Below are 16,041 nucleotides of genomic sequence, written 5' to 3'. Positions count from 1 at the left end.
AATTGTGTTCCATTAGGACGAGGCCAGACCACACATATAAATAGTGACTCGTCAGAAGTTCCAGGACTTTGGTTTGCGCATTCATATACATCTACTTTATATTTCGGACCTAGAATATTTTGTTTTGTTTGTTTTTTACTGGACGTATTGTTTGAACCTATTAAAATGCTGATGAATGTGGTGAAACTTTTTTAAAAACAGGAAACTGAGTGCACGAAACTTCTGAAGTCTTCTTTCAAATCTGTTTAAAAATACAGCACAATAAGATGTCAGAGAGGAAATATTAAAATATACACGTGAGAAAAGAAAAATCTTTTAAAACATTGTCAATGTAATGTTCCACAAGAAAGAAAAATTTACTACACTGTTTGCATAAATATATATTTTGCTCTTATTATCTTTGTCTAAGATATTCCCTTTCGGAGTGATTTGTTCGTACAAGAGAATACGGGTATTTGTGGTTGAAAAGCACATGAGTCGAATATTAACGCAAACACAACCACGTCCTCAAACTCTACAAGCTTTACATACCAAAATTTAAAACATTTCCAGACCCAAAAGCTAATATGTACATGGGTATGTATGTGTGGAATTATAACTGTCTAAAAAGTCATCAACACTCGTAAACCACAAAAAATTATGAATTTTATACATGGAATTTTTTTCTATGTATGTGTTGCTTCTTTCAATTCATTGGCTTTTTTTGTACATACATATGTGTGTATTTCACAAGTATTGGTGCACTGGAAAATGTTTAAGTAAAGTATTCAACACAATAAAAACATTCATTTAAAATTGTCAACATTTGTACATATTTTTCTATGTTTGTCTGTATATACATATATATATTATTTTAAGCATCTGTATATTTGTATGCATACATAAATGTATATTTACTCATATTGACTTAAGGCGAGATGTCTGTATGTAAGCACCCGCAAAGCACTTTCTCAACAAACTGATAAAAAGGATGTGCCCTGCCACTTATGTGTGTCAGCACATTATCACAACTGTCGCTAGAGAGATAAGAAAATTTTTATCACAAGCCCTATAGCGCCTGAAATTATGCTTGAACATTTCGCATTTAATGTCTAGTTTAATTGAAATTCAGTACAAGGTGTCTGCGATTTGAAAATATATATAAAATTATAATATATATATATTAATAAATGAAGTAAAATTAAATAATTAAGTAAAATAAGCAATTAAACTAAAAATCAAGAAAACAAGAAAAAATCGTTAACCTTAACGGCTGCATCAAAGCTATAATTCTAATAGGTGTAGTTTTTTATAGCATAATAAGCTATAAAATAGTAAAAATAATATAATATTATATAATAATATAATGAATGAACTCACTAACATTTACAGGATAAATAACATTGAATTTAAAACAATAACAATATTGAATTTAACAAAAAAATTATTATACTCTCGTAACAAGTTGCAAATGATAATGAATTTGTTGAAATGGAGATAGATATAGAGTTATACATCGTTTTGAAATGTGTAACTCTATATCGAGACGAAATAAATCCTAATGTCCGTCTGGCTGCCCGTCTGTTCTTGCTAGCTATAAAAATCTCATATTTCAGCAACTCCACAACGCATATAACTATATACTCCGTACACTATATAAATCAAACACCAATGAAGAAGTGTAAAAAAACTTTGTACAAATATTATCATTAAAGTGTGGAATCTCTCATATAAAAATTGTCGAAATCAGACTATAACTTCTTAAGGCCTACAGATTGCGAATATGAAGATTTCCGTGCGCATAGCTGATTTTATACAGAAAGTACTTTCGAATATGTAAGAATCTGTATTAAATTAGGTGGGTATCTTTTCCCGATAACAATATATAAAAACGGATAAAAGTTTTCAGTAAAAGTTTTCAAAGAAGACCAAAATTAAGGAAGAAATTTACGCTTAGAGCGAAACAGAGCCTAGGTACCACTCGGAAGATTCCACAAATAAAGGTATAAATTATTTAAATGTATTTGTTTCACTAAATTTATAATCACTTGATTAGGGCAAAATGATTAACCAAAGACATCGTCAACAAAGTCAGAATCAGCTTTCTACAGCAAATGCAAAAGTAAAATATCAAAATCATCCGTCATGATTATATCATTGATACTATGCATCCCGCACAGATGATGAGAGTTTAAAAATGTTTAAGAAAGTCTTTATAATAATATAGACATAGAAGGAGGCTTACAATATAAACTACCGAGTGTGAAATCAGTTCAGGAGGTTAGCACTTCCAGAATTAAACGTTAATTTGCTGGACATGTATTGTTGGGACTCAACAAATAATCAAGTACTTAAATACTGGCAAGATCCCGATGATGCGATTCATTTATTTCATTCTTCGTTTCTCTGCTCCACCAGTTCTGTGGACTTCATTCTCAGAATTTTCTGGTAGTTTGATAGCACAATCAAAAAAGCCTCATCCAATTTAAAACGTTCAGAGATTGGATTACATTATCATTGTTAAAGACTTCAATTAAAGAAAAAATGTTCTATTGTTTCATTTATACAAAGAGCAAGTATAAAACTTTATTAGTGCAAAACTAAGAAATAGACCTACGAATTGATGAAAAAAGTTTTTGTGAAGATTGTTAAGCTCGCACTTAAGTTTATACATGCTTTACAGGATTTGAAATTGGTTGTGATTAATTACTTATGCGGTTACATGGGTTTCACGGCTTCAAAAAACCAAAAGATTTTTTATTGTCTCATTTAATTCTGTAACATTTCTAGAATATCGTCCTAAATTCTCAAGTTGATATCAGTAATAGTTTGGAGATACAGCTTTGAAAAGTTGCGCGCTCGAGGTCAGCTATATGGTCACTTAAAACTTCAAACGTATTTTTCTCGAAACTGTGTTTTCAAAGTGGGTTGTCAAGATTTCTCGCGAACTACTCTACCGATCTTAATGAAATTTTACAGAGGTCTTTAAGATATGGTTTACAAGGTATTGCTGCGGAGGATTTTTTTTTTGTTCAATTTTCATTTCGTTGGAAAAAGGTCTGCCAACTTTACGGATTCTTTATTCACGGTTGGGCTCAGAGCTACACTGCCGGTATGAATAAAGATATTCGTGCTGCCTGGTTGGTACGGGGAAAATACAATGTGATCATTGTGGATTGGACCGGAGCACGTTCCGTTGACTATGCCTCCTCTGTTGTCGCTGTACCTAAGGTAGCCAAAAAGGTGGCCAGTATGATTAACTATTTGGTCGAGAACTTTGGTATGCATTTGGGTGAAAACGTAGTAATCGGTCACAGTTTAGGTGCGCATGTAGCCGGTTATGCGGGTAAGAACACGAAAAATGGCTTGCTTCACGCCATAGTCGGTTTGTACCCTGCCCTACCACTCTTTAGTTACTACAAGCCAGAGAAACGTTTAAATTCTAACGATGCTAATTACGTCGAGTCCATTCATACCATCGTAGGTACATTGGGTTTCCACAAACCAATTGGTAAGGGCGCTTTCTACCCGAACGGTGGTAAGATTCAGCCCGGTTGTCCTTTGGATGTAACTGGTTCCTGCAGTCATATCTGCTCCTGTTATTACTACGCTGAGGCTGTGTCTCGTGATACATTCCCCAGTATGCATTGTGGTGACTATAAAAAGCAGTGAAGAATAAACGCGACACCTATTATAGTGGTGTTAAAATGGGTGCAGTGATAAATGTTTCTACGGTGACTGGTGAATATTATGTACCAGTGCATAGTTCTTCGCCGTATGGTTTCGATTATGTTTAAACTGTGATAGCTTTCAATGTATGTATAACTAAACTCTTTATTTTTGATGATAAACAAAAAACGTTATATTACAAGAAAATTGTGATTAAAATTAAGTGGGTCTGCTCTCGCCCTCTAAAAACTTTGCACCAATAGTACCGTCATGATATACAAGCACAGATTTATGCCTATAACTAACTTTATAAAGAAAATATCAGCCAATGTAAGCCAAGCATCTTAATCAAGGGGTTACATGGGTTTCGCGGCTTCAAAAAAAATAAAATTTTTATTGTCTTATTTATATGTATATACATAATATATATGTATATATATCATACTTAGAATATTGTCCCAAATTCTCAAGTTGATATTAGTAATAGTTTTAGAGATACAGCTTTGAAAAGTTGCGCGCTATATGGTCACTTAAAACTTTAAACGCGTTTTTCTCGAAACTGTGTTTTCAAAGACGGTTGTCAAGATTGCTCGCGAACTACTCAACCGATCTTAATGAAATTTTACAGAGGTCTTTGAAATATAATTTACTAGGTCTTGCTGCGGAGGATTTTTAACTTCCCGCTAAGAAAATTGAAAATTTTTAAAAATCGGGAAGTTATTGGTTTTACCCCATTTTGCAAAAATCGAGTTCTCAACCGATCTCGATGTTCGGAGGGTCGAGGAAGCTTCGCCGAACATTTCTACTCTTATAACTTTGAGCGGCTCAACCGATTTGAATAAACTAAACGGCATTCCAAAGGGTTTCATTGCACTTGAATTTCGTGTAAGTTTGGACCCAATCGGACCAGTAGTTCTCAAAAATAAAAATTTTGAAAAATCGTTTTTTTTCTCGAATTTCTTCCAAACGACTTAACCGATCGACACCAAAAACTAGTCAGTTCTAAACCTTGAAAAAACACATCACACACACGTTAACGTATGAAATTAGCGGAAAGTTGCAAGGATGGCCCTTGAGGCCAACCGTTTTCCACATTTTTATTTACTAGCATCAAAAGAATACAGGGAAAATCAAAGAAAAAAAAAGGTAAAAATTTTAAATATTAGGAGATGATCTTTTCCTCCCGCGATTTGAACTCTCATAACAAGTTGAAACAAAAAAATTAAATTCGTCTAGAATAACGTCAATATGTCTAAAACTACGCAAATGTTCGGTCAGTATATATGTATATAACTAGATTAAGTGAACGTATTATCTTAGGCATACTGTCGTTCAATGCTGACATGAATGAGTCTATGAATTACAATCACCTACATATATTGTGTATACTGTATTTCGCCGATTACGCCGGTCAATGTCTGACATGTTAATGAAATTGCTTGGGGCTATTTTCTGGGTCTAGGGTGAATATGTACATTAATTTTTTTTAGCATCAGTTTTTATTTTTTATTTAAAATTTATTGACTTATTTGTTGTTGATGTGATACCGAAAATTAAGAAGTGCTTATCGCTTATGCATATTTTCGACTTTACGACTTTTTCTAACTAATCAACACACATTTGATATTATTTTTTATATTTTTCGGGAGTTTTGTTTATCTTCAGTAATACTTGACCGATAACTTTTACCTATCGGTCATCTGACCAGGAAAACATTTTTATACTCTGACTACATGTTGCAACAGAGTATAATAGTTGTGTTCAACTATCGGTTGTTTGTAATACATAAAACTAATTGAGATTAACATAGATTTATATATACGAGGAGACGAGTTGAATTCTCGGGTGACAGTCTCGTCCGTCCGTCTGAGTAAAAATTTAGATATGTTTTTGTCACATAGTATATGTGGTCCTTAGCACTATAAAACGCCATAACTAAACTAAAAATTAAGATATAAAACTATAGTTTGATACAGAAGAACGTAGTAGAGAGGATAATTTGCAGTTTTAAAGTTTTAAAAAGTGGGCGAGCTCCCATCACAAATTGGTTTCAACTAGGTATCTCACAAACCGCTAAAATAATTTCAACCAATGATAATCAATTTTTGATAAAAAATGGTAAAATAGAGTCGATACTTACCTTAAGCCCCCTATGTCTAAGATAAATGTTTCGAACTTTCGGTTGACTAAACACTACATATACTCGTATATACCAATCTGTGGGTATCTGAAAGTATATCCCTGCCTTTGAGCCTTGCAAATTGTGAAATGTATACAAGTATAAAATGTTCGGTTACACCCGAACTTAGCCCATCCCTGTTTGTAATGTTATAAAGCTTATCGCATCAATATGCTTATCATATCGCAATTAGTTATTTAAACATTTCTGCAATGACTGTTGCGTAAATTAGTTCTTCCAGAATAACTGCGAATTACATTTTTTTTTAAATATCCATAGTCTTGATTTTGAGTGTAAAAAAAATGTAGCAACAATTAAAAGTTATATTTTATTTTCATAACTTTAGACATTTTCATAACTTTAGACATTCTATGTCGAAACAAACCTTACAGTACAAATTCTTAGAAGATGGAAATAATCTAGGCGACGAATTTTCGAAAATAAATAAAGATGAATTTTTAAAAGTGAAGATAAAGTATTCATTGGAAATAATAATAACTGTGAATGTGCAGATACCGACGCCGAAGAGAAAAATTTGAGCGCAGCGCGAAAGTTTGAACTAAAATTTAAAAATTTTAAGATTTCGCGGAAATTTGCACTTTAAAACTTTTTTGAATGTTCAGAGTCTTCCTGCTTTTACTGAAAAACCTTTTGAAATACCAAGATTTTCAATAATAAATAAGCCGAGGATGAATGGCAATTATTATATTATTAAATTATGCAAATAATAGTGTTGCTAGATGGAGATCTCAGTCTAAAGTCTACAGGAACGTTAATGAGAAATCTTCTTCAAGAAATCAATTTAGTTCACTGCACGTATAAAATATTCAGCTACACCTGCGGGCATATAAATTTATTAGGCAATTTTAAACATGAACCCTTCCCATGGTAATGTAATTACCTACTAGATAGTATATAGAAATCATGACATTATTTGTATTTCTATTTCGAGCTCTATTTTTTAAACCTATGACAATATTAATGTTATTCATGTTTTTGTGAATTATTCACAAATGTTGTTTTCTTTTGCTCACAGATGTATAAACGTGTATAAGTGCATCTGTATTCATATTCACTTAAGGTGATATGCTATTGAATATCCTGACCCGATTTTATCCATTTTCGACATCATGACGTGCCATCAAACCAGAAATAGTTGCTTTCTGAGTTTCGTTAAGATACCTCACAAGTTCACCAATATATAAGGTATAAAGTCAAACGGGAGTTTAAAATTCCTTATACATAATAGGCACGTGGGGGTTTATTGACATGACTTTTCCAAAATTAATGCTTCTGTCGGGTTTCTATAGAGATTTAAAGGACTTTTAGTTGTTTTCAACATAAAATTTGTATGCCTATGGAATAATATTTTCCTATTCGCAATACTTCAGAGTGCCATGAGCATGTGCGCATGTGCAACTCGCCTCGTGAATTTGCTCATTTTGATATAAGCATACAACTCTGTATCTATGTCGATTAGTTATAGATGTAACAAACATCAATTCGATGAAAAGAACTGTTATACTATGAGAAACGTGCGTTACATCCAAAAGACAACCAGGCTGAGTCTTACCACCATTCGGATAGGAAGCGCCATTTGGTTTGCCATGACGTAAAGCAAGTCCTACTTAGTATTCTTACCCACATAACCGGCTACATGAGCACCCAAACTGTGGCCGATACTTCCGTATCGTTCGAACTCAAATTATGTATCGTATATCAACCAAATAGTTAATCATGCTGCGTGCGCGTTCCCAATCGACAATGATCACATTACATGATATTTTAACGATCCCAACCAAGCTACAAGCTACGTATATTCTTATTCATACCGGCGGTGTAGCTCTGGGTCCTACCATGAATAACAAGTCTGTAGCAAAACTGAAATGTTATACTCTTGTAGCCCAATGTTGCTGTTGCTCAGTTTATGTAATACCTTATTGGATTCTTAGTATTGAATGCGAAACTGGAAATGGACTTGAAGCTGTGAGTCATTTTTTGTTCCTTTCAAGGTTTTCTATAAACATAACATAACATATAACAGACGACTCTACATTATTTCCCGTTTCTTTAATTTATCCAGTACTTGTTCACCCTCTTTGATTGAGAAACCATTCTTGCCGTTGACACGCTCTTCTTCAGGAATGGGAACGGCAGCCTCTAAGAGGGAATTTATATGAGTCTTACTGGTTGTCTATCGCCTTTTCAGTATATATTCACAGTAAAACTCCAACTACCCCCTAGAGAGAATACCGCCAAAATAACCAACACTTTATTTGCACAAGTTGATGACAAACAGTCCCTTGAATTGTGAAGGAGAGCTCTGGCCGCGGACAGGCAAAGGAAAGCGAACCTCGGCTCGGACAAAAACTCTTGGCTCATCGGGCAGGAAGAAAGTTCTTGACCTCACCTTAGCCACAAAAAAGCTTGCACCCTTGATCTCGGATTGAATAGTTCTGATCATAGAGATCATAGGTTTATCAGCTTCAGTTTAGACGGAGTACGTCCAGTTGGCAAACCTTACAGGAATTTTAGAGACACGGATTGGTACTGTATAAAGCTTCGATCAACTCTTATAGTCGCCTCTTCTCTTACTCTTATAGTTCACGACTCTGTGCTCACAGCCAATGCGATTGATTAGTATGTCGATGTCTTCAGTGCAGCGTGCAAAAAATCTCTCAAAAGCTCGTGACTCAAAACTCAGAAAGGCAAAGGGAAATCCCTTTGGTGGACATCGGAACTTTCAGAGATTAGATCTTCAAGTAGAAGACTGTTCAATAAAGCCCGCGGCGACTGGGCGCTGTACAAGGCGAACTCGCTACATACATGTCAAAAACAAAGAAAGCCGAAAGAGTTTCATGGAGATCTATCTGCGAATGCGTAGATGGGCGTTACGAACCCTGAAGGTTTGGGCAAATTCCGAAAAGCCCCACTCCTCCTTATTATAGAAATGAAGACAGTGAATGGACTTCGAACAGCGAGGAGCAGTTAGAACAACTCCTAGACGTTAACTTTTCACAGAACCTATCCACAGAGGAAGTGCTCCTCGGAGTGTTCCAGAAGGTCTCTTAAATCTTCTCGACTAGCGCCGATGGGCGATCAATTCATTCAAATCACAGGCCCATGATGGCATCATACCTGCGCAGCTTCAGCGAACGGTGTAGGTCATTCAGTTGTCTGGCCCCTATCCACGCGAACTGCTTCAGATAGGGCGATATTCCCAGGGCGTAGAGACAGGTTCTCATGTGAATGCCAAGGTATTTAGGACATTAAGGGAGCATTCATCAGTATGCAGGCGGGAAGCGGTCATAAGTATTCTGGATAGGTTTGATGTTGAAGCGAACCTCAAATCTCGCATAAGACGTGTGCTCAAGGGAAAAGGTGAATTTTGATTTTTCGCGCGCTGTGTACACTCGATTGTAGCTAGCTGAGCGGAAAGGAGCGGCTGTCAATCCAAATAAAACTGAATTAGTTTTATTTACGAAGAAGTATATAATACCGGAGGTACCCCTTTGATCATTTTGGGCCTCTCAACTTCATCCTGTCGAAAGATGAAGTACCTGGGTCTTATCCCTGATAGAAAGTTATCATGGAGGCTCAATCTTTAGGGGAGTATGCATCGACCCCGATAGCAGAACTGTTTACAGACCATGGGCTCGCTGACAATGAGCTCAAAGCTAGTTAAGGAGTGCATGAACTCTCCAGCACTACAATCAAGCTACAATACTTCCATATTCAGAAAGGGGGGTGGCCTCACGAGTAATCAGCCTATTTACCTAACCTAACATAACCTAATTCATCTTGTTGGCCCTTTCCCCAATTCATCGCTGAAAATGTATAAACAATATTTCCTTTTGATTATATCACATCTCTCCCACTTCCTTTAACGAACAGCACCCCATACCATTCGCCACATCAATTCACATCCATATCACCACACCTACTTAGCATAGATAAAATTTAATGACTCTGGCGTTTTTAGTGCTTGATTTATCGCGCTTTTAGTAGTTTTTAACAGTACCGTTATATGGGGAGTGGGCGGAGTTGCCACCCGATTTCAACTACTTTCACACCGTCAATACAAGTGCTAAAAAAATTTGCTTCCAGTGAATTTTGTTATTATAGCATTAGCGGTTTAGGAGATATGCACATTAAACCTATTACAGGCGGGACCACGCCCACTTAAAAAAAATTTAACTGCAGATGCCCCTCCCTAATGTGATCCTGTGTACCAAATAACAGTCTTGTATCTTAATGCGGAGCTTAGTTATGGCAATTTATTTGTTTTTGATTAATGGCGTTTTGTGGGCGTGGCAGTGGTCCGATTACGCCCATCTGCAATACCAACCGTCTCACGGTACCAAAAAACATGTCTACCAAGTTTCATAAAGATATTTCAATTGTTACTCAAGTTAGAGCTTGCACGGACGGACGGACAGACAGTCACCCGGATTTCAACTCGTCTCTTCATCCTGATCATTTATATATACATAACCCTATATCTAACTCGATAAGTTTTAGGTGAAACAAACAACCGTTAGGTGAACAAAACTATTATACTCTGTAGCAACAGGTTGCGAGAGTATAAAAATTCAAGTATTTACTTGCAACAAATTTCCGGCAGTACCCCTTAGGCTTAATAAAGCAATAAGCAGGACTGCTTAAGAATAAGTAAGATAAAACCACAATAATAAGTAAAGCTAGAATCTACAGCAAAACACAAAAGTGCAAACATACATACACAGTGGAACCTCTATAACTCGAACTCGAAGGGAGTGGAAAAATAATTAGAGCTATAGAGTTTTGGAGTTACAGAGGATTTCGAGTTAGGCGGTAATAGGTTTCGAGTTAGGGAGGGGATGAAAAGAAAGGAGAAAGTCAAATAAATATACATGCAAATTCACGTTACATAACTGCTCATCAACATATTTATTCACAAACTTATTTGAAGAAATCAGTAATTTGTTTTTGCTTTAAAGTAGGTTGTTCATTATCTATAGCATTATCTAGGATACAAAGAGCGGAAAATTCTTTTTCTTCTGATTTGCTTGATTGTTCAATAAAATCACGTAAAGTATTTAATGCTATTCTAGCCTCTTTGATTGAAACTAATGGAGTGCATGGTATATCGATTGGATCTTCTGTATCATCTACTTCGTTTTCGTTGCTCGGGGATAGTGAATCAAGTATCTCTTCGTCAGATAATTTTCCCGCAGTCATTACTCCATCATCACATGTTATAAAATCGTCAAAACATATTCCAGGTGCTATTGTATTCCATTCCTCAGGAGGTCGTAGAGAATCAAAAAAACTATAGTCTGCTCTCTCCCTCCACCAGCTTGCAAGTCAAGCTATAGTCAAAATTAATTCAATATTCGAGATAGAAAGGTGTGAGTGTAGGTACTCGAGTTATGGAGTGTAAAAATATACAGAAATAGCTTCTAGGGACTCACTGAGTATTTCGAGTAAAAGAGGGTTAAAATTTCGAGTAACGGAGGTTTTACGGCTTGTAGGGAAGGGGATGAAATATTTCTTCGAGTTGGAGAGGTTTTCGACTTACAGAGGTTCCACTGTATATACATTCAATATGCAAATTTCATTTAATGATATATCTTATAACTAAACACTTATTTATATATTTTCGTAAATAATTATATCCGAATATATTGACATAAGCGCAGTCGGTAAACTACCTGCGTGTTATAATTTTTTTTTCTCCCCACTTTTCTCTCACGCCGAAAATATGACGCGTGCACATTCATACTTAAACACATTTGTACATTCGACATACGATCTGCCTATGCCTATATACTCCATATACAGTGGGTACAATAACATATTTTTATTTCATCTAAGCATTAAAAAATCGATTCTTTTGAAACTAATTAAACAGGGCGGTTAAATTAACAACAAATAAATTACTTATTCCATAAAAACAAAAAAAAAAAACACGCGATTTAATATAAAATTTAATCAAATAAAAATGCTTCCATATCTCTTTAAAGTTCATTTTGGCATAAATCACGCAGTACCCCTTGTTCTTTGGCAAACAAAAACAAGCAGGATTGCGCACAAACACTTCAGCACAAATAATTCGTGCATACCTACTAGGTACAAAGTGCATTGATCTCTTTAACGAGCTCTCAATTGCACACAAGTACATAAATGCATACTTACAAGTCCACGCATTAGGGTGTACCTACATACCCCTACATAAGAACATAAAAACGATATATAAATAAAAATTTGATGGTTAACAAATTAAAAAAATAAATAAATAAATACGACCGGTAAATATAAAAAAAAATTCATCTGCGTAAATAAGTATTTAAGAAACTTAATTCGAATTAAAAACTCAACTCAACTATTAACTCAAAAGAGTTTGAGGTCATTCATATATACGAGCTTATAGCTTGAATTCTATCGGTCGATACTAAGGAATTTAAAATTTATTTCAATATTTTCTAAATTAGCTCAGATTCAAAAGAATCCAAACAACACAGTCTCTAAAAGTACTGAAAATGATTTCCATGTACACCTGCAGAAGTTACAAGCTCAAAGCAAGGTGCTACAAAACAAAAACGGGTGAAAAATATATCCTACATCTCTGAGAGCGACAGTCTAATATGATACTGCACTTGTTTCAGGACAAATCTGCATCGGTATTAGAAATCAAAAAGGAAAAACTTGGTAATTTCTGGACACGTCCCCAAGCTGCATATGACGCAATAGTAGAATCTGACGACTTAAATCTACCTGAAAATTTTAAATCCTCGGCTTAGGCAAAGTACGAAAACTGCTTAGACCAGTTAAAAGAAACAAAAGCAATTATTTCGGATCAATTGAAATTAATTAAAGCAATTGCACCTACTCCACATCCGAGAGTAGAGCTGCCACAAATTCAAAGTCAAGAGGCCAGTTCAGGCATCCATCTCAAGGTGTCCGCACGTGATACAGAAATCTCTCATAGTGGTTATGAACAATGGCCGTCCTTTCGGGACATGTTTACTGCCGTTTACATAAACCACCCAAAATTATCAAATGCACAAAAATCACCTCCACCAAACAGTTTGCACTAAACGACGATAATTTCAATCTGGCTTGGGAAGCTCTAAAAGCAAGATACGAAAATAAAAGAATATTGGTCGATAAGCAAGTAACGATACTAATGAACTTGTTTAAAATTCAGAAAGAAACAAGTGAAGAATTTATTAAACTACAATCCACTGTTTCTAATTGTCGGTTCTATCGACACAAAATATTCCCACGACAGCTGGGACCCTATTCTGGTAAATACCTATATGCACCGCAGCAATACCAGAAAAATCGTTACTTTTGTGGGAGCAATCGCTCTTATCTCGGAAAAAATGTCCAACGTGGCAGCAAATGAAAGAATTTCTAACTACCCAATATGAAATAGCAGAAAGGGTAGTCAAGAAACTAGTTAGAACTAAAAACGTTCAAATCGACCTCAATAGAAACTTCTACAGACTCCAAACCAGTAGCAACAACAATTTAAATAGAAGCTTTTTTAAAAACCAAGCGTTCACATCCGAACAGTATAAACAACGTCATGCGAACTGTGTAAAGGAGTGAATGAGTTAAAATCTTGTGAAAAATTCAAAAAATTTAATATTGTCGATAGGAACAAGGAAAAACAAAAAAAATTTGCACAAACTGCTTGTCACGTGCGCATACTCCAAAGAGTGTGAAAGCAAATTCAATTGCGTATATTGCCTCAAAAGACATCATTCAATGTTACATATCACAAATTTTTCCAACTCACCTCAAATTAATGTTAAAAGAGCTACGGGATTAATTGTAACAGCAAATCCCGAAAATCGCCAAGAAGCACCATGCTGCTCAAAGGCATTAAAAACGCAAACGCTACACAGTAAAAACCAAAGTAGGGTACTACTACCCACAGCAGTCGTCTCCATCGAACACCGAGGAGAACTGTTTAAGCTTAGGGCCTTAATAGACCAAAGATCACAACGATCATTTATAGCGGCTAGAGCACAAAATAGGTTACAACTGCCAAAAAACTAGCCAATTTTGAAATCACGGGATTTGGCGGAAGAGTAGTCCAAAACTCAAACAAAGTTTGCCCCATTACCCTAACTTCCCCCAATGTGGATAAGCGCATTAAAGCAGAAGCTATTGTCTTACCGCAACTAACGAACATGCTTAAAAGCTATCACATAAATAGCAAGCATTGGCAAAAGGTTTCACACCTAAAGCTAGCAGATCCCAACTCATCGCAGCGATCTCATACCATAGATAAAACTCGAAGGTATCGAAAAAATTCCAAACACACTTCTGGCACAAAATACTATTTTTGGTTGGATCCTAAGTGGACTAGTTACGGAACCAGTTACCACCATGCCTACTCAAGCTGAAGAAATTTCAAACGAATACCTCAATACAAAATTGAGAAAATTTTGGGAGTTAAAAGAACTCCTCCCATTTCAATAATAACCCCAGAAGATCAGTATTGTGAAGACTTTTACAAAGCCACAACTACTAGATCAGTTAATGGTCGGTACGTCGTACGACTATCACTACCACTAAAACAACAATTTCCTAACACACTCGCCTTAGGTCACTCTCGCAACTCTGCAATACAGCAGTTTTTAAGTTTGGAAAAAAAATTACATAAAAAAGGTTTAGCCAGAATACGATGGCGTGTTAGAAGAATACCTCCATTTAGACCACATGGTGGAAGTAACCTGGCTGAAAAAATCATAAATGGCAAATATTACAAATTTTACTTGCCTCATCACGCAGTAGTAAAGCCTGACAAAAAAAAAAACGAAAGTCAGAGTGGTCTTAAATGCCTCAAGATCCACTAGCTCAGGAAATTCAGTAAATGATATTCTATTTACGGGACCCAACCTGTAACAAGATTTAATGCTACTCATATTAAATTGGCGTATATTCAAACACGTATTCAATCCACGAATTGGCAGAAAACACAACGGCAGAATTTCCTCTGTCAACGAAAGTGTTAAAAACAACAAACGTATGTAGACGATATCCTGTCTGGAAGTCACAGTCTTTCACAAGCATATGAGTCACCAGCAAGCCTCCAATCCGCAGGGTTTCCGTTAAAAAAGATAACGGCGAACCACCCTAATATCTTAAAGGACATACCTAAAGATAATCGGTTGGACCTTAATTTTCTTAAATTCGAAAAGGAAAGTACAACAAAACCTCTGGGGATTCAAGGGAATGCGATATCTGACAAGTTTTCATACATTACAGAGTCAATGTCTGCATTATCCGCCATAACAAAGCGACAAATTCTATCCTCTGCGGCAAAACTTTTCGACCCCGCAGGATAGCTTTCGCCAATTATGATACAAGAAAAAATCCTAATACAAGAATTATGGTTAGATGGAACCGACTGGGATGAACAAGTAAAACACTTTGTTTAGAAAAGTGGTCCCAGTTTGCGAACAATATAAACGATATCTCACAGATACAAATCCCACGATAGGTAAACTATGCACCAGAGCACAAAGTCGAAGTACACGGCTTTTGTGACGCCTCTGAAAGGGCATATTGCGCCACTTTATACTTTCGCATACAAAGCGATACTGCTACCACGAGCTACTTACTAGTACAAAAGTGGCTCCCTTAAAAACAATAAGTCTACCACGACTTGAACTGTGTGGAGCGCTATTAATAGCCAAACTAGTATCCATGGTGCGAGTGCATTTAAATATGGAAAAATACCAATTGTATCTGTGGTCCGATTCTGAAATTGTACTTGCCTGGTTAGAAAAACCACCATATGCATGGAAGACGTACAAGGTCGTCTAGGTACAAGAGGGTGCAAACCCTTGTCACCACCACCCTCTTGTGGAATGGCCGTCGATGGTTGATAAAATCTCCCGATTATTGGCCACAATCGCCCATTCGTAACATGATTGCCCCAGAGAGTCAATGCGATACAGGGACGCACCTAACCTTACAAAAAGCAAAGGTCGCTCTCATCGCATATACTCAAGCGCGCTACTTCAGCCGCGATATATTCTTATTAAGAGAATCAAAACCTATTGATAAAAGGAGTGCCCTCTTAGTTCTAAACCCATTCCTAGACAAGAAAGGTCTTCTTCGTGTGAATGATCGGCTTGTCAATTGAAGCCTAACATATAATGAACGCCATCCCATAATTGTACCGGAGAAGTCTCGACTTGCCACATTACTTA

General features: G+C 36.0%; 2 protein-coding genes across 5 annotated transcripts in view; one reads left to right on the top strand and one right to left on the bottom strand.

Annotated features, from left to right (window-relative positions):
• The window catches only part of RYa-R (RYamide receptor), a 404,709-nt gene that overhangs the window by 195,322 nt on the left and 193,346 nt on the right, over positions 1-16,041 (bottom strand). The window lies entirely within an intron of this gene.
• On the top strand, positions 2,972-3,776 carry LOC106622097 (phospholipase A1 VesT1.02-like). Its single transcript, XM_070107588.1, is given in 3 exon segments — positions 2,972-2,983; positions 3,037-3,637; positions 3,640-3,776. Coding segments are annotated over 3 exon segments (750 nt in total).

The sequence above is a fragment of the Bactrocera oleae genome, chromosome 2, assembly GCF_042242935.1.
Source record: "Bactrocera oleae isolate idBacOlea1 chromosome 2, idBacOlea1, whole genome shotgun sequence".
Lineage (NCBI taxonomy): Eukaryota > Metazoa > Arthropoda > Insecta > Diptera > Tephritidae > Bactrocera > Bactrocera oleae.
This window is presented reverse-complemented; position numbering and strand designations above follow the sequence as displayed.